Source organism: Nyctibius grandis, chromosome 21, assembly GCF_013368605.1.
Source record: "Nyctibius grandis isolate bNycGra1 chromosome 21, bNycGra1.pri, whole genome shotgun sequence".
Lineage (NCBI taxonomy): Eukaryota > Metazoa > Chordata > Aves > Nyctibiiformes > Nyctibiidae > Nyctibius > Nyctibius grandis.
Window position 1 is genome coordinate 4,113,045 of NC_090678.1, and position 23,749 is coordinate 4,136,793.

Below are 23,749 nucleotides of genomic sequence, written 5' to 3' on the forward strand. Positions count from 1 at the left end.
CTCCCCGCTCCCGGGGCCGCCACGAGGCGGAGCCCCCTGAGCGCGCCGCAGCGGCCTAGGCTGCAGAGCGGGCCGCGGCGACTCAATCCACCTCCATCCTCCCCCGCCAGCGCCCATCGGGGACCAAGCCTCATCCGCGGCGCCTCCACACGGTCCGCCGGAGCGGCGCGGGCCCGCACCGGGCGGAAAAGCCCATCCACTCACCGGCAAGGCCGCGCCGAACACCCGCACCTCGCTACCACCGCGGGCCAAAAGGGCGGGAGGGCGGCCTGCGCGCCCTTTATATAGACCCGGCGCCGCTCCCGTGATGGCGGCGCGGCGGGCGGAGCGCAGCCCCTCCCCTCGGCGTCACGGGGGGCGTGGCGCGCCGGGGGGGGCGTGGCGGGGGGCGCGGCGAGAGGGTGCGTGGCGGCGGCGGAGGGGGGAGCGATGCGCTCCGCGGCCTCACGGGCGGGAATTTTCTTCCGGGGTGCGGCCCGCTCGGGGGGTTTCGCTTCCGGGACGGTGCTGCGGGCCCTTCCCACCCCCGCCAGGTAGGGACCGGCGCGGCGCGGGCCCGGCGGGGCCGGGCGGGCCCGGGCAGGGCGGGGCGGGGCGGGGTGGGGCGAGGCGCGGGCCCGCCCCGCCCGTGAGGCGCCGTCACGCCCGCGGGGGCCGGCGCAGGGGAGCGGGGAGCGCGGCCGCGCCCCGCCTCTCCTCCCCTCAGGGCTGCCGGGCCCGCTCCCCCCCCCCCCGCCGCACCCCAACCCCCGCCGGCCGGGCCCGACCCTCCCTGGAGGCCCCGCGGCCCGCCGCGGGCTCGCCGCGTCCCTGCGGGCGGTGCTGGCCCCGCGGCGGGGGGAGCGGTGCGTTGTCAGCCCCGCGGGCGGGGTCGGTTCAGGCCGGGGGTGTGAGGGGAGGCTGGGTGTCGGTGGGCCTGCCCCGGGCGCGGGGCTCCAGGCGCCGCTGTGCAGCTGTCAGGGCTAAAAATGAACCGCGATCCCGTCCCGCCGGGAGCGAAGGCCCGGAGCCGGCGCTTGGGAGCGATTTAGTGCGGGGAAAACACCCAGCACGGTGAAATCTGCTCTTGTAGCTCCGGCGGGGAAGGCTGAGGGAGGCGGCGTCTCTCATCTCCGTTTAGAATTATTGTTTTTATCCTTTTTTAAGGTCCCATCGTAATGTGAAAGGAGTCAGGTTGAGCAGTCGTGGTAAATCTCAGCCCCAAATACCGAGACTTTTCAGTTCCACCTCCTCTGACCAGCTCCCCAGCTTGACAGTTTTCGGACAAAGGATATATTCAGGGCCAGCATCGCCTGCTGCAGATGGGCTGTCCCAGCTCTTTACGAGGGCCAGATGGATCCAGAATTTCTGCTGGTCTCGGTAGCTGCACTTGCCTCTGAGGGTGATTTTCTGAGATAAGTGAGTCCAAGTCTCAGCTGGTGACACTTCAAATTGTAATAAAAATAGAGCAGAGGCTCAGTGTGTTCTCTGTGCAGAGCGCTGCTCAGCAGGAGATCCTGCTCGCCGTGCAGGGAAGGGCTGAGATGATGAACCTGTGGTCCAGCGCCAGGAAAGGCAAAAACTGAGGTGTCGCGCTGCCGGCTGAGGGGCGTAAGCTCGTGATAGACCCCTTACCTGGGAGGACCAAGATCATCTTCTGACAAGGGTAGCTGGAACCAAAAAGAAAGATTTCCCCCTTGCCAGCCTCTGACTGAGCTTGTCCCCAAAGCGTGTCACAAAATGCCACGTCCTCGATACTGAGGTGAACTGAGCTGTGGGGGTCCTTTTCTCCTGCCGTCAGAGCAGAACCTCGCAAATAGTTTTTTGGGCTCCCCTGTGAGCAGCTGACTTCTGAGCGGGGTCATACGCAGCCCCACTCAGCAGTTAGCATCTGCTAATTATTTTTTTTCCCTTCTCTTTCTGCACATCCTCAGCTGAACCCCTGAGAAATGAATGCTCAGCCCCTGCCTCCCGCCTCGCCTGCCTGGGCGCTGGCTGCCTCGGCGGGGGCTTCTCACCTCGCGAAGGATGTCTGCCCACCTTGCCTTTGCTTGCCTGCCTTAAGAGAATGCTTTGGGGTTTATCGCTTTAGAAACTGGTGGTTTAGGAAGAGATTACAGGCTGCCCAATCCTGTAAACATTTGCACTTATGTGATTTCGGCTGTGTGAGTGTTCCTGATGGTGTAAGTGAGGAAAACCCTGCGTGTGCTTAAATGCCCGTAGGGTTAGTGCCAGAGATACCAGCCCCACGAGAGAAGAAACGACTTATTCAGGTTATTTGGTAAAACACCGACACCAAGCAGACAATGGGGAAGGAGCAATTCGATAAGATCCAGTGTTTCTCCGTGCTTTGGGGTGGGACGTGGTGTAATGGTTACCTAATCCCACTGTGTCCTCCTGGAAAACAAAGAATGACGGAGCTTGACATTCTTGATGGTGCTCAGGAGAACCTTATTTCTCCGTGCTACATTTTTTCTTTCTTTTCTGTTTTCTTTCTCAAGGGGAAGGGGGCAAAAACTTTTCAGACCTTCTTACTACATCAGAAGAAAAAGGAAAACAACAAGACACCACCCCCGTTTCCTCCCCTTTGCATGTTACTCTTAACGTTACAGGTAAGACGTCGGATTTGCTGTTTCACCGTGTTTTGTGCGTTTGGAGTTCTGCTCTTAACGTCGTGTTGACGCGGACCAGTGCGCTGTAATTCCTTGATTTTTGTGGGGTTTATTGCTTCCTTTCTAAAGATAGGGGAGGGGGAGAAGAAGCCTTAAGACGTGGCGCTGTTAAGCTGCACCTGGTGAAGTTTTGTTCCCCCCGATCTCACCTGCCCCAGAGACACGCAGCCGCCCGGCCGTGTAGTAAATCTTTGCTCGGCTACACAAGATTGACAGGCTGTCCTGCAGCTTCAGGTTTAGTAACATGTTTTGCCAAGTTTGCACAAAGTCTGCTTGGGCATAGGAACGTGTGCTGTCCTGCAGCGTTCATAAATTAAAATAAAAGATGTCCTTGGAAGGCACAGATGCTTTGCTGTGTGTTAGCCCCTTCGATTCGGAGATTTCTCGGCGTAGGCACTATGAGCCTCGGTATTCCCAGCCTGCCTGGAATTGTTTTGATATCTGCAGCACTCTGCTTAATCGACACTTCAGATGCCATCCAGCCTGGAAGCTGGTCATGCCACAAGTGGTCTTTAATAAACTTATTTATTTTCCTTTTTTTTTTTTTTTCTTTTACGTCTAATTTTGGATCGTTCCGCATTTTTACCATATATGGTCAGGGCTCCTTTTTAAACTTTGCCAAAATGAAATGTGATGATTATAGAAAAATGAATTATGGAAAAGAAACTAGGAGAGCTAGTTTGTTAATCCCCATTGTTCACAAGTTGTCTTTTGCTCTACGCGATACCTCAAACCGCACAAACCTCAGCTCCTTTTGCCACGGAGTCACTTGTGCCCCGTGGATGGTCTCATAAGCTGGTGTTTGCAGCTGGATTCTTTTTCTTTCCCCCTCCTGTTACATATTTTCTGCCACGTGTCAGAAGCACCACATATGATGAATATCTTGGTTTTAACAATGTACTTAAGGTGCTTTGAGGTCAAACGTGCACCAGTCAGCTTTTGAAAAGTCTCCGAGGAGGATTTAGGTCCCGGTGTCTCCTTCCTGATTCCTGTCCTACAAAGGAGGGATAACAATATTCCTTTCCCTTTTCAAAGCTCTTAGAAGGTACAAGTGCTAAGTATTTTAATCCATTATGCAATCAGTTGCCTATTTTTAGCGCCTGAACCATTTTTAATGTTCTTTTTACAATGCAAATGTGCTGTTATTGGGGCTGACAGAGTGAACTGTTTCAAGCAGTTAAGCCATGGGGAATGGGGATCTATCGGGGGCTGGTTTAACGTAACTCTTGTGAACGGTGGTGTACGGCACGTAAAGATCAGGGAGCTGCTGCGAGGCGCTTGTAAATCAAATGGTGAGAGGCTTCTCTAAAAATCCCAGTATTTCAAACCGCATGAAAGCAGGTGAAAAATGTTTTAAATGCAAATGATAGACTAGCTCTGTTAACGAGAGTATTTTTGTCCCTCTTTCCAGTAGGCTCGTGCACCTGCAACTGGGACAGCCATGGAGAAGAGTGGGAACATTCAGCTGGAGATTCCTGACTTCAGTAACTCTGTCCTGAGCCACCTGAATCAGTTACGCATGCAGGGTCGCCTGTGTGACATCGTGGTCAACGTCCAGGGGCAAGCGTTCCGCGCTCACAAGGTGGTGCTGGCTGCCAGCTCGCCCTACTTCCGCGACCACATGTCCTTGAACGAGATGAGCACCGTTTCCATTTCTGTCATCAAGAACCCTTCCGTGTTCGAGCAGCTCCTTTCCTTTTGTTACACCGGTAGGATATGTCTGCAGCTGGCTGACATCATCAGTTACCTAACGGCCGCCAGCTTCTTGCAGATGCAGCACATCATAGACAAATGCACGCAGATTCTTGAGGGAATTCATTTCAAAATCAACGTGGCGGAGGTGGAAGCGGAATTGAGCCAGACCAGGACAAAACATCAGGAGAGACCACCGGAGTCTCACCGGGTGACGCCAAATCTAAACCGTTCTCTGAGCCCGCGTCACAACACCCCAAAGGGGAGTCGCCTGGGCCAGGTTAGCACGGTGCTGGACATTCGGGAGCTCAGCCCGCCCGAGGAGTCCACCAGCCCCCAGATAATTGAGCAGAGTTCGGATGTGGAAAGCAGGGAGCCCATCCTACGGATTAACAGAGCGGGACAGTGGTACGTCGAGACGGGAATGGGAGAGCGCGGGGGACGGAACGACGATGACGTCCGGGTGCTGGGAGGAGTACGCATTAAAACGGAGAACCTGGAGGAATGGTTGGGAGCAGAGCATCAGCCGTCGGGAGAAGATGGGAGCAGCGCTGAGGAGGTCACTGCTATGGTGATCGACACCACGGGCCACGGATCGATGGGCCAAGAGGCTTATGCGTTAGGGTCCTCCGGGGCCAAAGTGGTCAGGCCAACCAGCAGTGAGATTGACAGGTGAGTGCTCTTGAACTTAATTACTGACCTGGGATGTAAGAGGAGATCATTGTGCAAGATTTTTGCTTGGCTGGGTTGGTCGCTTTGGAACGTTTCCTCCTTCTATTTCCTGTGGCCATCTTTAGTATAAGTGCTGAAGGAATTTTTTCCTGGTGTCAGGAAGCGTATCCGGTTTGGGTTGTAGTATTTTGGCTGGGTAGTGATCAGACCAGGATCTCCAGGTACAGGCTAGCTTGGGAAATTAATTGTTAGTGCTTAGAGGTGCACTGGTTGGAATCTCTACCTCTTGGTGTTTAGCTGAGGTGGGGTTTTGTCTAAAGAAGCTACTGCAGTTCAGTCTCAGCAGCCATCATGCTCAGCATTGGAATTAACGAGGTCACATACAGTATGTGTTACACAAAGTGTCATTGCAGTGGTGCCTTCTGGCCTGAAAATCTGGCGGTGGTTCTGTGTGAGAAACAAGCCAGTCACCAACTGTAGGTCAAGAGAAAATTGCCTTCCTGGTGGTTCAGGACAGCAGTGGGTCATGGGTTTAGAATCACAGAATCACTTTGGTTGGAAAGGACCTTTAAGATCATCGAGTCCAACTGTTAACCCAGCACTGCCAAGCCCACCACTAACCCATGTCCCTCAGCACATCTAGTTTACATCTTCTGGAGCAGTTGAAGTGGGGAGCCCGTTGGCCTCCACTGTTTTTTTGATTTATATGAAAGAGCAGAAAGCCTGTACTGAAAATAGGTGGTGAAATCCGCCGTGTTTTAATTCTCCTCCCATCTGCTTCCCCTCTGCTACAGCATTTGTTTTCTCACCCTTGGGTCAGGCCAGAGAATGGATCTGATAATGGGCAGATCTGTTGTGTTTGGGGGGTTTGTATTTGTGGGGTTTCCCTTCACATCTTCCTCTCTTCTAGCTCAATCCCTCTGGTCCCATGGGGGAAGAGCTACCTGGAAGCAGTGGATATTCTGTCACTTGTCACTTAATAAATCAATGAGTGGGAATGATCTTGAGTTGGCCCTCGGGAGAGCGATCCTTTCCTGGTTCCTGAACTCTTCTCCACGTTTCAGCTAGCCTCGAGCATCTCTTTATCCACTGCACTCAACATCCACCATTTCCCACCTGGAGTCCATCACATCACTTTTGTTTCACGCCTGGAAGGGGGAGGTGGGCGTGGGTGGTGAATGAGAGGTGCCCTTAGAGAACTGGTTTCTTCTCCTGTTGTACCATTCCTGAGTCACTGGGCCCGTATCGATTTACTGGCGATAGCGACCGGAAAGCTCTCTGTTACTGAACTGGAAGCCAAATGACTCAGTTTTATTTTTCAGATGTTAAGACTGAACCCACAGACCAGTATGATTTGGTTTTTCCTTTATACTTGCGCTGTTCCGCCTCCCGTGCGTTAGCTGGTGAGGATGAAGAGATGCTACACAGGTGCCTCTATTGCTCACCCGTTGTTCTGAACACCGTAGTGACCTGATGCCCATTAAAAACTCCCTTTACGCTCTTCCCCCACCCCACAGATTTAGCCCTTCTGGCAGCATGGTGGCTGTGACTGAGCGGTACAGATCAAAAAGCGAGTCTCCCGGGCGGATGGATGAGCCCAAGCAGCCCAGTTCCCAGGTAGGCAGATTGAGAAGTTTGCAAGTAAATGTTGGCATTGAAGGTGAAGGGGACTATGTTGTGATCGAGTGTACAATGTTTTATATGTGCAAGCAATACCGTGTGTGGAACAAGGACCTTTCCCTGTTGCAAAGGGTTTGGTTGCTCACACTGAGAACACATGCCGTCAGTATATGATTTAAAATCCATTTTGGCTGTCGTCTGGGATTTCAGCCAGATACCTGGAAAACACGAGGAGTTTCTCGTGTTATCAACCCTCGTTCTGGGCAGGCAACCGACTCCTGAGGAGAACCCCATTTGCCTGCAGCGTTGTATCTGCCCTAAAACACTGCCAGCAAATGCCTGAGCTGGGGGAGGAGGTGTGAGCTGGCTTCTGTGGCAGACCGAGGGGTGACAGCAGCCGAACCTCTCCACGCTAGTACCAAAACCATTCCAAAAAGCCCTCCAGGCACTACACCAGTAAACCCTGAGGGTGGAGTGTCAAAGGACTGGGGATTTGTACAGAGGTCTCTGTCTCATCCCCAAGGGACTGTGTTGCACAGCAGAATTTGCAATGTAAAGTAGCTCCGACTCCTCTGCTTTCTTGGGGTACGAGCACGGTTTTGGGGTAGGAGGGAGAGATACGCAGCAATGCAGGAGGGCGATGGGCTAAAGTGGGACACGGTGGTAATATCTGTGCCTAATCATTTGGATCTAATTTTTGTGTTGCATACAGTATCACAGTGCCAGTGTATCACCCAACACCATGCAGAACAACTCTTGTGTGCCTGGCGGATAAGTAATGTGTCCGTTTGTAATCAAATGACTTTGCTGGAGGCAGGTGAGGAGTTACCAGGCTGCTTTGCCCTCGAGTAAGAGCAAGTGAAGCGAGGGTTAAAAAAAATCACAATTGCTGGCTGCTAACTTTGTAATACACTTCCATAAAACAAAAGATACCTTTTTGTTCCTATTTTGCCAAAGCTTTGTTTTATGTCCTCAGAATACATCTAGAAAATTTCAGGTCAAACTAACCCTCCAGGGCAAACATGACATACAAAGCGATTTTAGCTCTACAGAAAAGCTGCTCTTCTTTCTCCATCGTGAGACGGCCTCAAACATAAAACCACAGGCTACCACGTACACGGGGACGTACCACCACCTTCCACTCCTCTGGTATTGCCCTGTCAATGCTAAAAATACTCTGCCCATGACCCCTGCCCAGTGGCAGTGGTAGAGTGGAAAGAAAGCACCACAGCTTTGTGCATCTCCCCTGGTCCTGAGCAGCTTCCCAGCGCTCGTACAGCCGGATTCAACGGCACTGTGATGCTGCTGCTCACGCACGCGCAGCCCTGGCTGCTGGAGGAGAGGCCCTCCTGCTGTTACACTGGTTGCTGGTCCCTGTTTGCCATCGTTGGGAAACAGCTAAGCCTTGGGAGTGCAAATAGTGCATCCTCCAGCGCGGAGGCATTCAGGAGAGTGTCTGTGCTCGTTCTGAACACGATAGCCAGAAGTGCCTGTCCTAGAGCCCGCGCTTGCGGTTCAGGGTTACCCTTGGCTGTTCGTCTTTCTGGCTTCAGAAAAGAATGAGGAGCCAGCTAGTTCTTGCTGTGTGACTCGGGCCAGGCGTGCTAGCTCTCTGTGCTGCAGATCCTCCCCTGCGACGCCGCGGGGCTGGGCTGGCTTACACAGCCGTTTAGGCGAATGTGCTTTCATCCTGAATGACACCTGAATAAATACCCGTGTAAAGTGACACCTGAAGAGTTTCAGCTACGATTTGTAGTTTATTCCACCTTGGGTTTACTGCAAGCTCACCAATTGGCTTCTTTTTTCAACCATTAGTAAGTAAAACAGAACGTGGCATACAGTATTTTAATCAAACTGGCCCAAGTTTTTAAGAAAAGTAACTTGTATTGACACGTTGAATCCACAACTCAAGCGGTGGCTAAGCGCCCTCCTGACAAGTGCTGTCTTTTCTTCCCCAGATCTAGCAAATGACTTGGCAGAAGAGCCCGCTGTAGCAGAGGTTTCTAATTGATTGCTCATTTGTCTTCAGCCCCAAGGCTCCAGTTAAGCACTTAAATGTGTGCTTGAGGTTGAAGACATTAGGGCTGCTGATTTCGAGGTTTGGCACATGCTTCAGCGCTCTGCTGGCTGGACTGGGGCCTGATCTTCTTCCCTGCAATTTGTTTTAGGCTGCTTGTTATTTAAATCTCTTGTTGTTTCCTTCGCAGGGGGAGGAATCAGCCATGCTTGGAGTGAGCGGTTACGTGGAGTATCTCCGGGAGCAGGAGGTTTCAGAGCGCTGGTTCCGATACAACCCACGGCTCACTTGTATTTACTGCGCCAAATCTTTCAACCAGAAAGGCAGCCTGGACCGGCACATGCGCCTCCACATGGGCATCACGCCTTTTGTCTGCCGCATGTGCGGGAAGAAATACACCCGCAAGGATCAGCTGGAATATCACATCCGCAAGCACACAGGCAACAAGCCCTTCCATTGCCACGTCTGCGGCAAAAGCTTCCCTTTCCAGGCCATCCTCAACCAGCACTTTCGCAAGAACCACCCCGGCTGTATGCCTCTGGAGGGGCCTCACAGCATCTCCCCCGAGACCACCGTCACGTCCCGGGGGCAGGCGGAGGAAGAATCTCCTCCGCAGGAGGAGGCTGTCGCTGTGGGGGAGACGGCACAGGGATCTGTGTCCACGACCGGGCCGGATTGAAACACGGCTGCAGAGTCTCGGGAGAAAGGACCGTCTTCCCGGTTTTGCCTCTCAAGAGTCAGCACCAACCTGGCAGGCTGGTACTGTAATTCGTGCAATGCCACCACTGGACAGGAAGAAGCTCCCAAAATGTTGCCAAAATTGCAAAATCTCTCTCTCTCTCTCTCTCTTTCTCTCACCTCCCCACCCCACACGCATAGAGTGTTAAAAGTTTTTCTCCCTTATTCCTCCTCCTCTCGGAGAAAAACAAAACAACTGTGTCAATCAACTTCTTATTCAGGGATCGACAGGATTTTAAATTTTTTTACTGTTCCGTAGTGGTCTGGGACGAGCAGTCGTTTGTATTTCTCGGCATCGTTCTGCCCCAGCAGCTAGGTCCCGCCAGCTGTCGGCGAGCGGGGCGAGCCTGGCCTGCGGGGCCACTCCTCGCCATATCTGCTGGTCCAGCTCGAGGGGGGAGCAGGGGCAAGGTGCTGTTGCCTTTCTCCCTTCCCCAGGTAGTTGCCACGTTAAAGAGAACAGACTGTCCTGGTGGAACCTGCCTTGCCCAAGTATATTTATCCCTGTCTTATTTTTGCTGTGTCTCTTTTTACCTTTTTACTTAAACTATTATTTCAGGGCTTTGGGCTCGCCCGTACCAGGCGCCTCGAGGCCCATCGTTAAAAGCAGGCACGGCTATAAAGCGCTGTTCTAGAGGTCAGCAAAATTTGAAGCACTTTGGCTACTAAAAGTGGAATTTCATTCTGCGAGGGTTGCGTTAGACTCTGATGCGTTGGGAGGAGGGTTGGAGGAGGTTGTCCTTTGTTGTTGCTGATCTGGAGCGTTCAGGGCGCTCCGACGTCCTGCCCGGCTCGCCGCCGTGCTTCGGGTGTTGCCAAGCGTTAGGAAGAGTTTTGCTGGCCTGGCTGAATGGCGGAGTTAGAGGCTGGCTACCAAAGGCGTCCTTCACCCCTGCTCCCCCCTCGACACGCACTTGATCTTTTATAACAGCAATATGGTATCCTGAAATACTATCGTCCCAGCCGAGCAATCGTGGGTGGTTGCTTTTAAACGTGTTTCTACAAACTACTTTGATAACTTTTTTATCAATGAAATGCAAAAAGAAAATTCTACTTTATTTCCTCGTAACAGTTCAGGAAACTTCAAAGCGAACAGTTCCTTAGAGCAATCACAACTCTGTCCCCTTGCATGGACTTAAACTTTTGTATTCTAAGCAGCTCTGATGTTTAGAGCAGGTTTAGCAAACCCGGAGAGACATGCCTGCGTCGTGTATTGTGGGTGTTTGCACGTGCTTACGTGTTTCAGAAACAGAAAAGCACGGGACAGGTAGATAAGTGCAAATATCCTGACATCTTTTGAAGAAGTCTTTTACAAAATATGCAATACTTTAAGAGTTTTCTCTGGTTCTGATGCCGAGTTGTTCGTGATGGAGGGGGGAAATGAACAGGTTGGGTTTGGGAGAGGCCGTTTGGTTGAAGGAGTTCTCTTGAGGATGTCTAACGTGTACAATAAGGATGAAGTTCTGATCCTTAAGGTGATGGGAGGAACAGTGAGACGTTGCAAAAGGAATACGCTCCCTCTGGCTTTGGCACACGAGCCGGGCGAGCGGTCAGAGCGTGGGCTTGGCGGGCAGGAGGCTCACCGAGGGAAAATAAAGCTTGCCCCGCAGTCTGACTGCGCTATTTGGGGCACATGGAAGCGTCTCCAGCCCTCGCTCCCCCCACCTGCAAATTGGGATCATTTTCCTGCCTCTTTAGAGGGAAGAATTTGGACAAGGGCGATGCATTCTTGCCTCGCTTTATATATTTTTCTCTTTTATAAGTGAGGGATCTCACTGTTCCTCCCATGTCTCTCAAAAACCAGACGTGGCTCTAATGGTTTTTTTGTGTGTGGGGAAGGGGAGGGCTTGGTGCCAGGATCACGTGTAATGAGGATGTGCTCCTAAGAGAGGAACCTTTGCAGGTGTTCCGAGCCGGGCACCTGCAAAGTACAATTTCACTGACCATTTCAAACAGGAAAACTGATATTTCACCTCCATTTTCCTTCTGTCCCTTCTTCCTCCTCTCCCGTCAAGTGCATCGTCACGCAGTGAATGATTTTCTAAGCGGCCACCCGAGGGACCAGCCCCATCGGGTTTCCTGGTGAAGGTCAAACAGGATTGTACCGAAACAGTAAGGTTGCCAGAGAGCAGTGGCAGAAGATGAGAGATAAGAGGGTGGCTAAGGTAGGTTTCGTTGCAGTCGAGGCGCGGGGAGGAGCGGAGATGTGCAGAGTATGCTGCTTTAGTCATAGCTTTTGAAGTTACCAAAAAATCAAACAGAAAAAAAAGTTTAAAGACTTTGAAATCTTATCCTGTTCACGCTAGAGAGCATCAAAAGTTACTTTTAGTTGCTTAAAAGATTTTTTAAGTGTTTTAAAATAGAACTTTTAAAAGAATACTACCAAACTATAAAAAAAACATAAAATTATTTATATACATATATTATATATAAATATAGTGGGAAAGTTTCCCTGCTAAGCTTGCTGTGAAGAGAAGGGTGAAGGTGCAGTAACTTCTACACGAGCAATGTTTTGCTGGAACAGCTGGCAACCAATCTGTCAGAGCGTGGTGATGACCTAAAATGGTGAATGCCTGTATTCGCTGTGAGTTTCTTGAGCAGGTTTTTGTTTTACTGTATCGATACTGTGAACAGAGGAGCGTCCCAACAGCGCGGGGTGCCAGCGGCGCGTCCCCTTCTGCGGATTCACTACTTACACTTGGCCTGGTGAAAACCATGGGATTGGGCCTTCGTGTCGTACTAGGCTAGTCTGAAAACAAAGCTTGTGAAAGGTTTTTCATTTTGCCTCTTTTATGTTTATTTTTTGGTTTGTTTTATTTTATTTTGGTTTTTTTTTTTTTGGTGCAGAGGTTGCCACTGTATAAACGATCATTTCTGATTGCATGCAACAGAGCCAATATTCTTGCCCAGGCCTCGCTGAGGTGAAGTTTATAGCTTGTAGCTAGAGTCAGTATAAGGTATGGTAGTGGGAATCATTTTAATATTATTTCTGTACATTTAATGGATGTGTATGTGTATGTATGTGTGGGAATCATGGTGTCTCTTCATGTTTTCTCGAACAGCACCGAAAGCAGTTTAGGCCCATTCACACTAGAGGGTGGAACCGGTTCAGAGGAATCGTTTATTAAACTTTTCTTTCAGTGGTTGACGTCCTCAGTGCAGATAAGGCCAAGGTTCGAGAAGAAGAAGGGGTTGTATACGGTATGGAAAAACCTCATGTGAATTTTTTGGCAGTGGTGTAGCTACTTGGAGCTGCTTTCTGTAACAGACCCGTACCCATCCTTCCTCGCCTCGCCACGTGTAGCTCGTTACGGTCGTGCCAAAGCTGGGGAGAGTCAGGTGCCAGCTTTCCAAGTGTGAACGCTTCTGTGGTGGGTCGAGGCACGGCTTTGCATTGCCACGTCTGGCTGCGGCTTTTTCCCCTCTGCCAAAACTGTGATTTCAACTGTGATTTAAGGAGGATGTGAAGAGAACTCGGTCGTATTTTAATACCTCTGTACGTAACATTTCTGTCCGCTTCAGAGTTAGGGCTGACTAACCCGTTTGTTCGCTCGCCTCAGGCAACAGAGGGAACACACTCGATTTCTGCAGTTTTCTTTCTCGGAGGGGAAACACATTTCTTAGTTCTTCCAAATGTGAAGCGTTGCGGTTATCTCCTCGAGCCTGCAGAAAGCCCCGGTGCCAAGTCACGGCAGAGTGACGTGCCGGTTGCCGCGGCCGTTCCCTGCTGCTGCCAGGTTCCCTGTGAATAGCTGTGAAAATAACAAGAATTGTGTTAATACTGTGCTGCTGCTTCGGGGAAAAGCTAAACCTCTTCTTCTTGGGAGGATGACTGGTGGGAAGCTGGGAAAGGGAAAAAAGCAGAAGGTCTTTTTGCTCTCTTGCGATGGGAGTACGTGAAAGCAAACCATGCTGCTTATTTCCAGCAGCTAGATAGAGAGGGATGAATGAGGAGACTTTATGAAATGTGAATTTGTAGCAGGAGGCTGAGAACACACTCAGAGCCGCTCAGTGAGATCCAGGGGTATCAGCCTGGTAAGAGCCAGAACGGCTGATGCAGATGGGCAATCCCTCACTTGTCCTCCCAGCATTGTCCGGCCATCAGGTTCAGTCCCTTGACTTACCTACATCTTCTCTACAATATTTTCAAGCTGTGATCTGTGTGATTTAACTTTCAGAAGTTTGGGTGGCTGAAGAGCAGGATTTAGAAAGCGTTTTGTGTCTCTGCTGCTGTTTGAAATCCAGCTGAGGTCGGTAGTGACGGACTCTGTTCCCATCTGCCAGCTCTTCAGAGCTGGAGTTGCATTTGGAAGAGGCTGTGGTCTTGCTGAAGAGCATAGCGGGGCAGGGCACGGAGCCAGGATTTCAGCCCTTGGTGACACCAAGGGTGAAATAAATTGACAGGACAGATCTCCCTGCTTGTCCTGCTCTTGTTTTGTGACAGCTAGGTGACTTTGTTTCCCAGGGCAGGCCGTCCCACGCCTCTAGGCAGTAGTAATTTCACTCACAAGTGTGCTGCCCAGTTCGGTAAATGATTGTAACCAGTCTGGTCTCCAGGCAGGGTCCTTCTGCCGCCTTGGGGTGATCCAGCCCTAACGATGCACTTGCAAGGGCAGAGTTGTAGCTTTTATTTGCTGCCGACTTCATCTCTCCTGCAGAACCCAATGTATAAATAGAAAGACAGCTGAAAAGGTACAATTTATTTGGGTGGAAGGTAGGTTGTGAGGTAGACCGAGTCATGCATCTTTAAAACCAACAAAAATTAGCACCCCTTAAACTTATTATTTAAACTTTATCAGATTCTCCTCTTTGATCCATGACGTGCCTGCCCATTCAGCCGTACCGGCACCCGAGGGTTCCTGCAGATTAGTGACACCCAGTGCTGTTCTTGCTCTCCAGGAAATATTTTGGGGATGGGAGAAATCAAGGAGCTGTAATTCAGAAAACTTCTCATTTTTGTCAAGGTTTGGGCTCCGAGTTTCCCCTGGGAGCTGAGCCCGTAGCCAGGACTGCAGCAGAAAGTCTGGGGCGTTGCGGTGTGGCGCAGCCTCGTCCGGCGATAACGATATCCTCAGAGATGAGCGTTACTCCTGTCGTGAGGTGAGATCCATGCACAGAGCCTTGATGTCTTCAGTGGAAGGTCCTAAAGAGGAGCTAAGTATCTTTATTTAATCATTGTCATTCAAAGGATATTTTAATATAAAATACATACATATATGTATGTACATTTATATATATATATATATATATTTGTAACCAAATAAAAGCTAGAACTATGCAAACACTACTGGCTGCTGCTTGAAACTAATGTCTACCAGAACAGTTTGGAATAGAGTAGATTAGGAGTAGATTTGTTGTTGGTTTTTTATGTTTTTAAATAAAATGCAGCAGACCAAAGGTTCGCTGCAGTTAGTCTTACTAGAAACGTAGGTTATTCCTAATCTGGAACCCGCTCAAGTGGGTTATAAAATTCTCTGAAGAGTCCTACCATCTCTAAAATATTTCCACCTGCCTTGGTATTATTGCTGAAAGGCTTTTTTTTGGTGAAACATAGGGAAACACGGAGGCTGGGACGAGGAGAGATTGAATGTGATGTTTGGGATGACAGAAGCAGAATGAAGGAAGGACTGGGAGCGTTTTCTTTTGGCTGTAGGATTGAGTTGGCTTCAAGGAATCTTCCTGCTTGTGAAAAAATCCGTCGCTGGGACGGAGGCAGCGATCGAAGCGTCACTGGGCTGAACTCTGGTCCCGCTGGATCTGACGGTACCGCAGTGTAGTCTGCTGGGAGGAATTTCACGTGGTCTCTGCCGTTTCTTTGTGTCAGATCCCATCTTTGCTCTTAGGATTGACTACAATATATCTGCAGTGACCTTCGACTTTTTCTTCCTGGGGGCTGTAGAAAATTCAGGTTTCCTCTAACGTTATCCTCACCCCAACTGTGAACAAGTTACTACTGCTTCTTATAATTTATTGTCTTTCTGTTCCTGACCGTCTGTGTGATCCAGCTGCTCACCAGCGCCGCCTTCCAGTGCTTCGTTAGCTTTTATGCACAGGGAATTGTTGCAATGGATAAGTTGACCACGCTAGTTGGGAGAGTAGAAGCCTTTGGAGAATGACTTTTGCTTCCTCTAGCTGTCATTAGGGAGTGCACACACACATACCTGTATATACATATATCTGTATACATATATAAAGTGTTTCAGTATAAACTCATTTAGCATTATTCTTATTTAATTTATATTTTAATCCAGTTGTAAACCAAAGTATTACAGCTTTTGAAATGATGTGTCTCGGAAATAGGAGGAACCTTTTTCAGATTGGAGCTCTGAAAGGTCTTTGCTTACAAAAACGTGGATATGAATAAGACCTAAGAATTGCGCTGCTGAATCCTAGAGATTTGCAGACTTGGAAGGATTTAAGACTTGCTGGGTAAGGTCTGATGGTGGGGAGACAGTGGGGGTTACCATTTTAAAACACTGGTGGTGTTTTTTTCTCATCCAGTGTTGGAGGAATTGCTCCACAAGCGTTACGTCGGGGCGTCTGCTGGAGCTGAGGCGCGTGGTTAAAGCTAAGAGGGCGATGTGAGGTAGCGCCGTTTGCTTCTGGTGTCTTCTGTTCCCAGATCTGGATTGAGATGTGCCGTGTTCAGCTCTGGGCACCTCGGTACCGCAGGTTGCTGGTGGGTTGATGGTTTGAATGAGCGCGTTGAAAGCGCAACTCAGCAGCGCTTCTGCTGCTGGACTTGCCCAGCAGAATCACTTTGGAGCCTCTGCCACCCTGCTGGTCACAAAGCCAAGGGCTTCTGCCCTGATTAGTGCATGCTCACCAAGCACTCTGCCAGCCACAAGCAGTACAGTTTTTAGCTACTAGACCTGGCAAATATAAAAAGACTGTAAGCTAATCTATTTTAATTGTAGTCACCAGGTACTGCGGGTTGAGTACGAGACCTCTTCTGTGCTGCATAGGAACATCATCCGTCACATCAAACTCCGTTTGATTGAGGCATCCTGTAAGCAACCTCGGTGCGAAGGGGCTTCTTGGGGCAGCTGGTCTGGTACCAGCAGCAGATCCTGGCTGGTTGCTGCGTCAAATAGCAGTTGCTCTGCTAACCCAGGCAAAAGAAGAAGGGAAAGCAGGCTCAGGAGATGAGAGGTACTTTAGACTGAGCCATGGCTGCTGCTTGGGCAGAAAAGAGTAATTTGATTGAGACAGTGGTCTGATGTGGAATTTCTGTCATTTTTGTTCCAATAACTTTCAATAACATATATATATATTATTTTTTTTACAAAGAGGTAGCCCTTTCCACTGAAGATCTCCCAAGTTGATTATGAAGTAGCGCTAGTGCCAGTAGTGGCTTGGTGACGACAGGCGAGCCGGCGGCTGTGGGTGAGGGGCTGTGAGTACCTGCTGCTGGCTGTCTTTCCCTTAATCATTCTGATGGCTTTGGGACGTGGACCAAAAATGCTTCTTTTTGGTTTAAAGCTTTAATTCTTTTCATGGAAACGTTGAAAAATCTTAGCTCCTTCCCCAGTTTTTTATGTTCTGTTTAGTTAAATTCTCATCTGGCATCAGTTTGTGCTGTAAGAACGACGTCTGTAACACCTATAAGAAGGACTTCGTAGGACTTGGCAGATCACAGAAGGTTTAAAACCTGTGGCTGTAGGAGGTGATGTTTGTAACACAGTTTTTATGCTGCCGTAGAGGATGGGAGGGACGAGGAAGGGTGTTTGCGGAGAGCTGGTCTCTTTCGCAGTGTGGATCGAGCCGTGGGCACTGGTGCCTGCTTGCCGGCGGCGGTGAGGTGAGAGGCGCAGGTGGGATGTTCTTCAGATATTTTCCTCCTGGCTTCTCCTGGTGTGAGCGCTTCAGCTCCCTGCTTTGGGAACAAACAACAGACTCTGCTGTCCTTAGCTTGAGGAGCACGGTCAGCACTGAGCTGTGCGTCGGGAGCTTGGGGGGGAATCTTAGGAGGGGAATTGTGCACCTTCAGAACCAAAACGTAGTTGGACTTGTTAAAGGCTTTTGTGAATGAGGAGTTAAACCTGCTTTGGGCAGGGTGCTGAGGCAGGCCTGGGGGGTTTGGCTGTTAACGTATATTCAGATCCTTGTTTTTGCAGGGTGAGATGGGCCGTTTCACAAATCTGGGCAAGGAAAAGTGGTAGCGTTTGAACCCCGTGTTCTCAGGCCAGGTTTCCACCGAGAACCACACCAGGTATGTCGATGGCATCGATGGGGTGGAGTGGGAGCTGTGCAGCATCACCGTACGTGGCTGGGAGCGTGTTTGTGGTACATCGGGGTGCTGGGGGCCCCGTGCTAGCGATGACCCAGGTAAATGGGCACCTTTTGAGAGCAATAGGATGGTGAAGCATTCCCAAAAAGTGGGCTGTCAAGCTTGCAGGGGAGTAGTTTTCTGATGAGCTGGTGACTGGTGTTGGGAGAGGAGTGGGACGTTTCACCATCAGCTCCTTGCACGGTGCTTCTGCAGAGTGGCGGGGCTGTGTGGTACCAGCACAGCCCTGCGTGAGCCCTCCCTGCTCATCCCTCCCTGCTGCACACAGCATCAGCGCAGCGGGCCAAGCTGAAACTGTCTCCCTGGGAATAAGAGGGTGTTTCCCTGCAGAACGTGGCACAGGAAGGGAGGGAGAGAGCTGTGGGATCTGTGCCTCAGCTACAGCCCTTTTAGCCCTGGGGACAGAGAGCTCAAGACCTGCTGCCTCTCACCTAGGGAAGGGGCTCAGGTAGGTGGTTTTCTTCTTTGTTAGAGGGAAGCTATCGTGTCTGCTGGAAAAAAACTGCAGGTGGGGTCTGGGGTAGTTCTTGCTAAGAAACCAGTTACATTACTGGTTATATTTCAGCAGCAGAATAATTAACAGGAGCACGCAGGAAACCCTGCTGCCTTGGGAGACAGGCGTGCAAAGACGCCTCTGCCCTGGCCTGAAACGTCAGAGCTGAGCATCGCCAGTGTACACAGACCTCTTCAAGGGGTCTGTGATGGTAACGAAGGAAAACGGGTCGGTCCCCAGTGGAGGCAGATTTGCTGTGCGGCTTTCAGAAACCCCCTTGGAAGGAACTGAAGGGTGGTGAGCGAAGGCTGGAAACGGGTAGTACCAGACAGATGTCAAAGTGCCATTTTATCACAGAATCACAGACTGGTTTGGGTTGGAAGGGACCTCAAAGCCCATCCAGTTCCAACTCCCCCTGCCACGGGCAGGGACACCTTCCACCAGACCAGGTTGCTCCAAGCCCCATCCAGCCTGGCCTTGAACACTGCCAGGGAGGGGGCAGCCACAGCTTCTCTGGGCAACCTGGGCCAGGGTCTCACCACCCTCACAGCAAAGAATTTCTTCCTCAGATCTCATCTCAATCTCCCCTCTTCCAGTTTAAAACCGTTCGCCCTTGTCCTGTCACTACTTGCCCTTGTAAAAAGCCCCTGAACATGTTCTGAATGTTACATTTCCCAGCACGTGTGGAAGCTGTTGCAGACTGCAGTTTGCTTTCGTTTCAGTACTCTCTCCTTTACCTATGTCATTTCTTCCATTTAAACTCAGCAGTCAAGGGGAGGGTGCAGAGAAGACGGAGCCAAACCCTTCTCCGAGGCGCACGGTGGAAGGAGGAGCAGCGGTAGGCAGAAGTTTATACAAGGGAGATTCAGGTTAGGTATGACAAGACCTTTTTCCCCTTGAGTATAGCCAAACAGTATTGGAACAGGCTGTCCAGAGAGGCTGTGAAATCTCCATCCTGGGAGATACACCAGGCTTGACCGGGCAAGACCCTGAGTGACCTGCTGGAAGTTCGCCCTGCTTTGAGGGGGGAGGCAGAGCTGGGACCCAAAGGCCTCCCTCTCCCCCTCCCTTATTCTGACCTTCTCCATCCCTCTTCTGGAGTATAAAATATCACCCCACCACATAGTACAAAACGAGGGATAGAGAGTTTTTATCCTACCAGTGCATTTCCAGTTATGATTTTTTTTCATTTAGTAATGATTAATCCATGAAATAGCATCTTGTCTGCCACGGTCTGTGGAGAAATGCAGCTGCTCCCACACGTGAGCACAGCCTCCAGGTTCCTGTTTCCATTAGACTATGCCAAGCTGTATTTTTTTTTGTTACTATTTTTTTTTTTAGTATTATTACATAAAAACAGGCAGCTTTAATGGGCTTCCTAGTTCATATCAGTTAAGCTTTTGAAACATATTCAGGTATCTTTTCAATACTGCTGTGTAAGTTCCTTGTTTAATCTGACATATTCTGATTTATTATTTTACTGCAGTTATCTAAGGCAGTATTTACTTAAAAGAAAAAATCAGTGCATTAATTGTTTGCAGACTGTCAGCTATGTTAAGCCTCCAGCTTTACTTAGTTTTTATCAATGTACTTAACTCCCCCCCCCTCAGATCTATGGTTAAATGTCTTCATTATGTTTTTATTGCAGTGAAACTTATTTATTTAAACCTTCCCGTTATCTTTGCAGTCAGACCCAATACCATTGGCTATGAAACTGTGAAACTAATTAGAAAGGAAAAAATGAAGCTGGAGTGGTTAGTTTTACTACTGGTTGTAAAATACAGAAAGTAGCAGCATAAAAGGAGAAAAGTACAATTGAAATTACTCAGTCTGGGGCAGCGGGGAGGAATCACAAAACTACGGCTGAGAAACTTCTTGGCAGTGAGTTTTAAGCTGATGATGTTGCTTCCCTGGTTCCCTGTTTGGTCAAGTTCTGTCCTGTCATTTGCCTCCGTGTGTAGGGCATTGGTGTGATACAGGAGCTTGTGCTCCTGGGATGCTATTTTCTTAGAGTTTACACAGCTAAGGAAACTCTGTGGATTACTGTGAAGCTTTTATTTAATCCTTCATTGCATGTAGGTTGGGAACTGACCACAGCTGTGGGCCGGTGGGGTGGAGGAAGGTGCCACTTTGTCGTGGAGGCTGGCAGCTGCGGCTTACGCTAACGAAGGGTGGGCAGTGCCGTTCTCCTGCTGCCAGCTTTGGTTTGAGGTGTGAAGCCTCGTCACCCCCGTGGCTATCAGGCAGCCAGGGATGAGGTGGATTAGGTGTGAGTTTGCTCTGTAGAACACAGGGCCGGGGTTTTGTTCACCCAGGCTGTCAGCGGTGGGGTGTGTGCAGGCTGAGGACACACTGGAGCTCTGATGGAGGTTCGGGGAACGATGCTGGACGTGGGGCGCAGGGACTGTTCTCAAGTGTGAGGAGGCTTCCAGAGCCAGGGTTGTGCTGTTGGGGGAAGCAGCCGATCTGGATTGCGGGTGAGTTTGGGAGGGAGAGCAGGATTTTGTTGTACCCTTTGCTTAAGACTAATTCCTTTCGGCTCCCCTGATGTCCTTGCCTGGGCAGAAAGCTGATGGGCGACAGCTTCCAGGGCTATGTTGTCCCAGGGCAAGTGACCGTGAGAAGTATTTTGGAGTGAAAAGGGAGTGTTGTCATTCAACTAATGCATGTTTCTTTTGTGTTTGTGTATGTAAAATTGCTGACAGTTAGGACAGGCCAAGGGCTGCGAGAGTAATCCTTGGTGGTGGCAGAACAGGGACTTTTCTGAATAAGCTCTTTCAAAGGCTGAGTGAGGACGAGAATCCCATGCAGGTGGGTGTTCTTGTGGTAACGTATTCCTCACCTTGTGCCCCACACTTACGGGGAGGGTTTGTGAAGGACACGAGAAGACTGTATCAGGGGGTAGCTCACAGAGGTGAAAGCAAGCTGTCCAAAGCACTGCTTTCTCTGAAAGGGAACGGACGCAGTTTCCCCCAGACCTCTGGTATCATAAACACTAGCTGAAGCTCCCACGAGCTGTGCCCTGGTTGTCCCCAAAGCTGCCCCCTCCTTTCCCTGGTGTCCCCCCACCTCTCCTGTACAACACTGTGAATGGGACACCGGTAGCTCTCTCTCCCGTTCCCATTAACGCTGCTCAGCACACACTGCTGTCGTGCAGCGACGCCGTAGCAGAGGAGCTGTGCCCGAGAGCCCTGTTCAGCTGAACAGGAACCCCCAGACAGGGACACTGGTGACCCAGCGCTTCCTCACAGAGCAGTGGAAGAGCATCATAACAAGAGTTAACAACCTAAGTGGCTTTATATAGCAATTTACTAATCAAATTTGATTTCCTAATGAACTAAACTGACAATCAAATCCTAAAACATAAAAGCCTCTTAGAGGGAATAGTCAAGTATGTCTTCAACAGAAAGATTTAACTGGGATAACTTTTAATAAAGAGCACAGGATTTTTTTTTTTTAACCTTTCCTTTTTTTTTTTTGAGCAATCACTCCAGAATTTGAGTTGCATTAAGCAGCAGCAGATTCACAGGACAGTAACTACCTCTCTCTCTCGGAGTGCTGAGGTTACCACACTACACACTCTTGTCAGCAAAGCTTTCGCTTCAAACATTGTTTTCCTTACCTCTGCGTTTCAGAAATGCAGGTCTGCTCTGTAAAGTGACTCTAGGAAAATGGCATCTGGTGGGAGGAGGGGGAAGCCTTGCGGGGTCCATCGTCCTTCTTGGCCGCCGGTTTCTCGCTGTGACCCTTGCGGGTTCGCTCGGGGGCTGTGACAGCTCAGGGTGGATTCGTTACGTCCCGTATTCTGCGTAACAGCAAACTGTCCTGCCGGCCCCAGGCTGCTGCGAGAGTGGGGGCTCAGCTCCCTGCGCTGGGAAAGGAGTTGATGGTGTGGACAGTAAGAGGAGAATCCATCTCCCTCCTGCCTCCAAGGGAGCAGTAAAAAAAAAAAAAAAGCAATAAAACAAAAAACACTTTTATATGTTGGTCATTAGTCAGCAGATCTGACTCTGCAAATTTATATATAGAGATATATACAAGCACGTACAGAGAGCAGATCTCTCGCATGAAAAGGTGCCATTTTTTTTTTTCTAAAGAGTCCCTTTCCAAACTAGAACAGCACTTTAAATAGGTTCCTCTTAAATAAAGAAAAAAAAAAGAAAAAAAAAAAAAGAAAAAATAAAAAAGAAAAACCCTTTACTGAAGAAATGCACTTTAAATGGTAAGATGAGTAGGGCTGTCGCTGCCGTCGGACCCGGCTGTGCAGGCAGGCGGCTCTCGGCAGCCAGAGCCCGGGAGGGAGCGGTGGTGCCGGCCCCTCGGCTGCCGTGGGCAGCTCTACCTCCCGCTCCCGCAGCCCTCCCGGCCTGGCACTGCCCACCCGAGCTCCCACCGCGGCGCCAGCCCGGGCACAGCCGTGCTGTAGCACTGACCGGGCCGCCCGGCATCGCCCTGTCAGAATACTTTTGTGATCAGTCAAGAAAAACCCACCCTTGCCTGTAAAGACTCTTTAAAACCCCACTTACAACAGGTCAGAAGTTACACCCAGTTGCAACACGGTAAACGGCCCATCCGCATGCACAGGGCTGAGCGAAGTTGAGCTTAGTGCCATGGTCTAGTTGCCATGGTGGTGTCAGGGCAAGGGTTGGACTCGATGACCCCAGAGGGCTCTTCCAACCTGGTTGTCGTGGCTCCGCTCACAGCATCACCGAATCCAAGGTGTCACTGGGGTTGTGGGGTTTTTTTTCCATGATGCGGATGTGGAGCCCTCGTCAGTTCAGTATTTTTTAATGATTTTTTTTTTTTTAAATCCAAGGTTGTCTGTCCCACATTGATTCTGCTCTGAGCTGGTTTGCAGAGTAACCATTTGTAAGAAAAATTGTGCTGTCACCTTCAACTGTTGACCTATAAATCAAACTTTTTCGGACAGGTGTCCTAACACTCAAGACTTACTTTCACAGTTAAGAAATTTCCTGCTGTACTAATTATTCTATTTTTTTTTTAATTAATATTTTTCATTGCCATCCTTATTTCAAGAAAGAAAATTAAAAGTCTGTGTTCCCACGAGGCTGCAGTAGGTTGAAGCTGAGCCTGCTGTGACTGGGGGATAGCAGACTGTCGGTAAAGGATGTGACAAGCTGGTCCCAAGCTGGTTCTCCACCGCCGCTCGCCTGTCCCTCTCCCTGGAGAGAACAGCTCTTTGGAGGGGCCACCAGTGCTCCTGGAGAGGGGGGTAGGCAAGGGGGGGGAAGAGAACCAGGGTTGGGGAAGGGGGAAATAAAACCAAGGTAGAGGGGACACTACAATTGTATTGAAAGCAGTTTAAGGAAAAAAAAGCGCTCTCGTTGGACAGCTTTAAGAACAATGTGAATGAAACCTTAGCAACTTGGGTAGGAATCTCTGAAAATTCTATAAAGGTATACTTGAAATTCTGTTTGTATTAAAAAAAAAGAAAACAAATCGCATTTTCTTCTTTTCTTTTAACACTGTGTAAAAGAACATTATGCATGTGAGTGGTTTGAGAATTAAATGGTTTAATACTCAGCTCCTTGTCTGTGTCTTGTAGCTGACTGGTG

At 49.9% G+C, this 23,749-nt stretch overlaps 1 protein-coding gene across 3 annotated transcripts; it reads left to right on the top strand.

The window, feature by feature from the left end:
• Positions 1-409: 409 nt before the first annotated feature.
• On the top strand, positions 410-23,686 carry ZBTB37 (zinc finger and BTB domain containing 37). 3 transcript variants are annotated; one of them, XR_011049599.1, is made up of 6 exons: positions 410-533; positions 2,481-2,591; positions 4,063-5,015; positions 6,533-6,632; positions 8,843-18,128; positions 18,939-23,686. XR_011049599.1 is itself a non-coding variant. In XM_068416800.1 (5 exons), the coding sequence occupies exons 3-5, from the start codon at positions 4,093-4,095 to the stop codon at positions 9,329-9,331; spliced, it is 1,512 nt and encodes a 503-aa protein (XP_068272901.1). In that variant the 5' UTR covers positions 410-533; positions 2,481-2,591; positions 4,063-4,092; the 3' UTR covers positions 9,332-23,686. The 3 variants fall into 3 exon arrangements, 2 of the variants coding, with proteins under 2 accessions (XP_068272901.1, XP_068272902.1); XM_068416800.1 differs by having other exon boundaries at positions 8,843-23,686; XM_068416801.1 differs by lacking the exons at positions 410-533; positions 2,481-2,591 and adding an exon at positions 2,840-2,885 and having other exon boundaries at positions 4,066-5,015; positions 8,843-23,686.
• Positions 23,687-23,749: the final 63 nt, after the last annotated feature.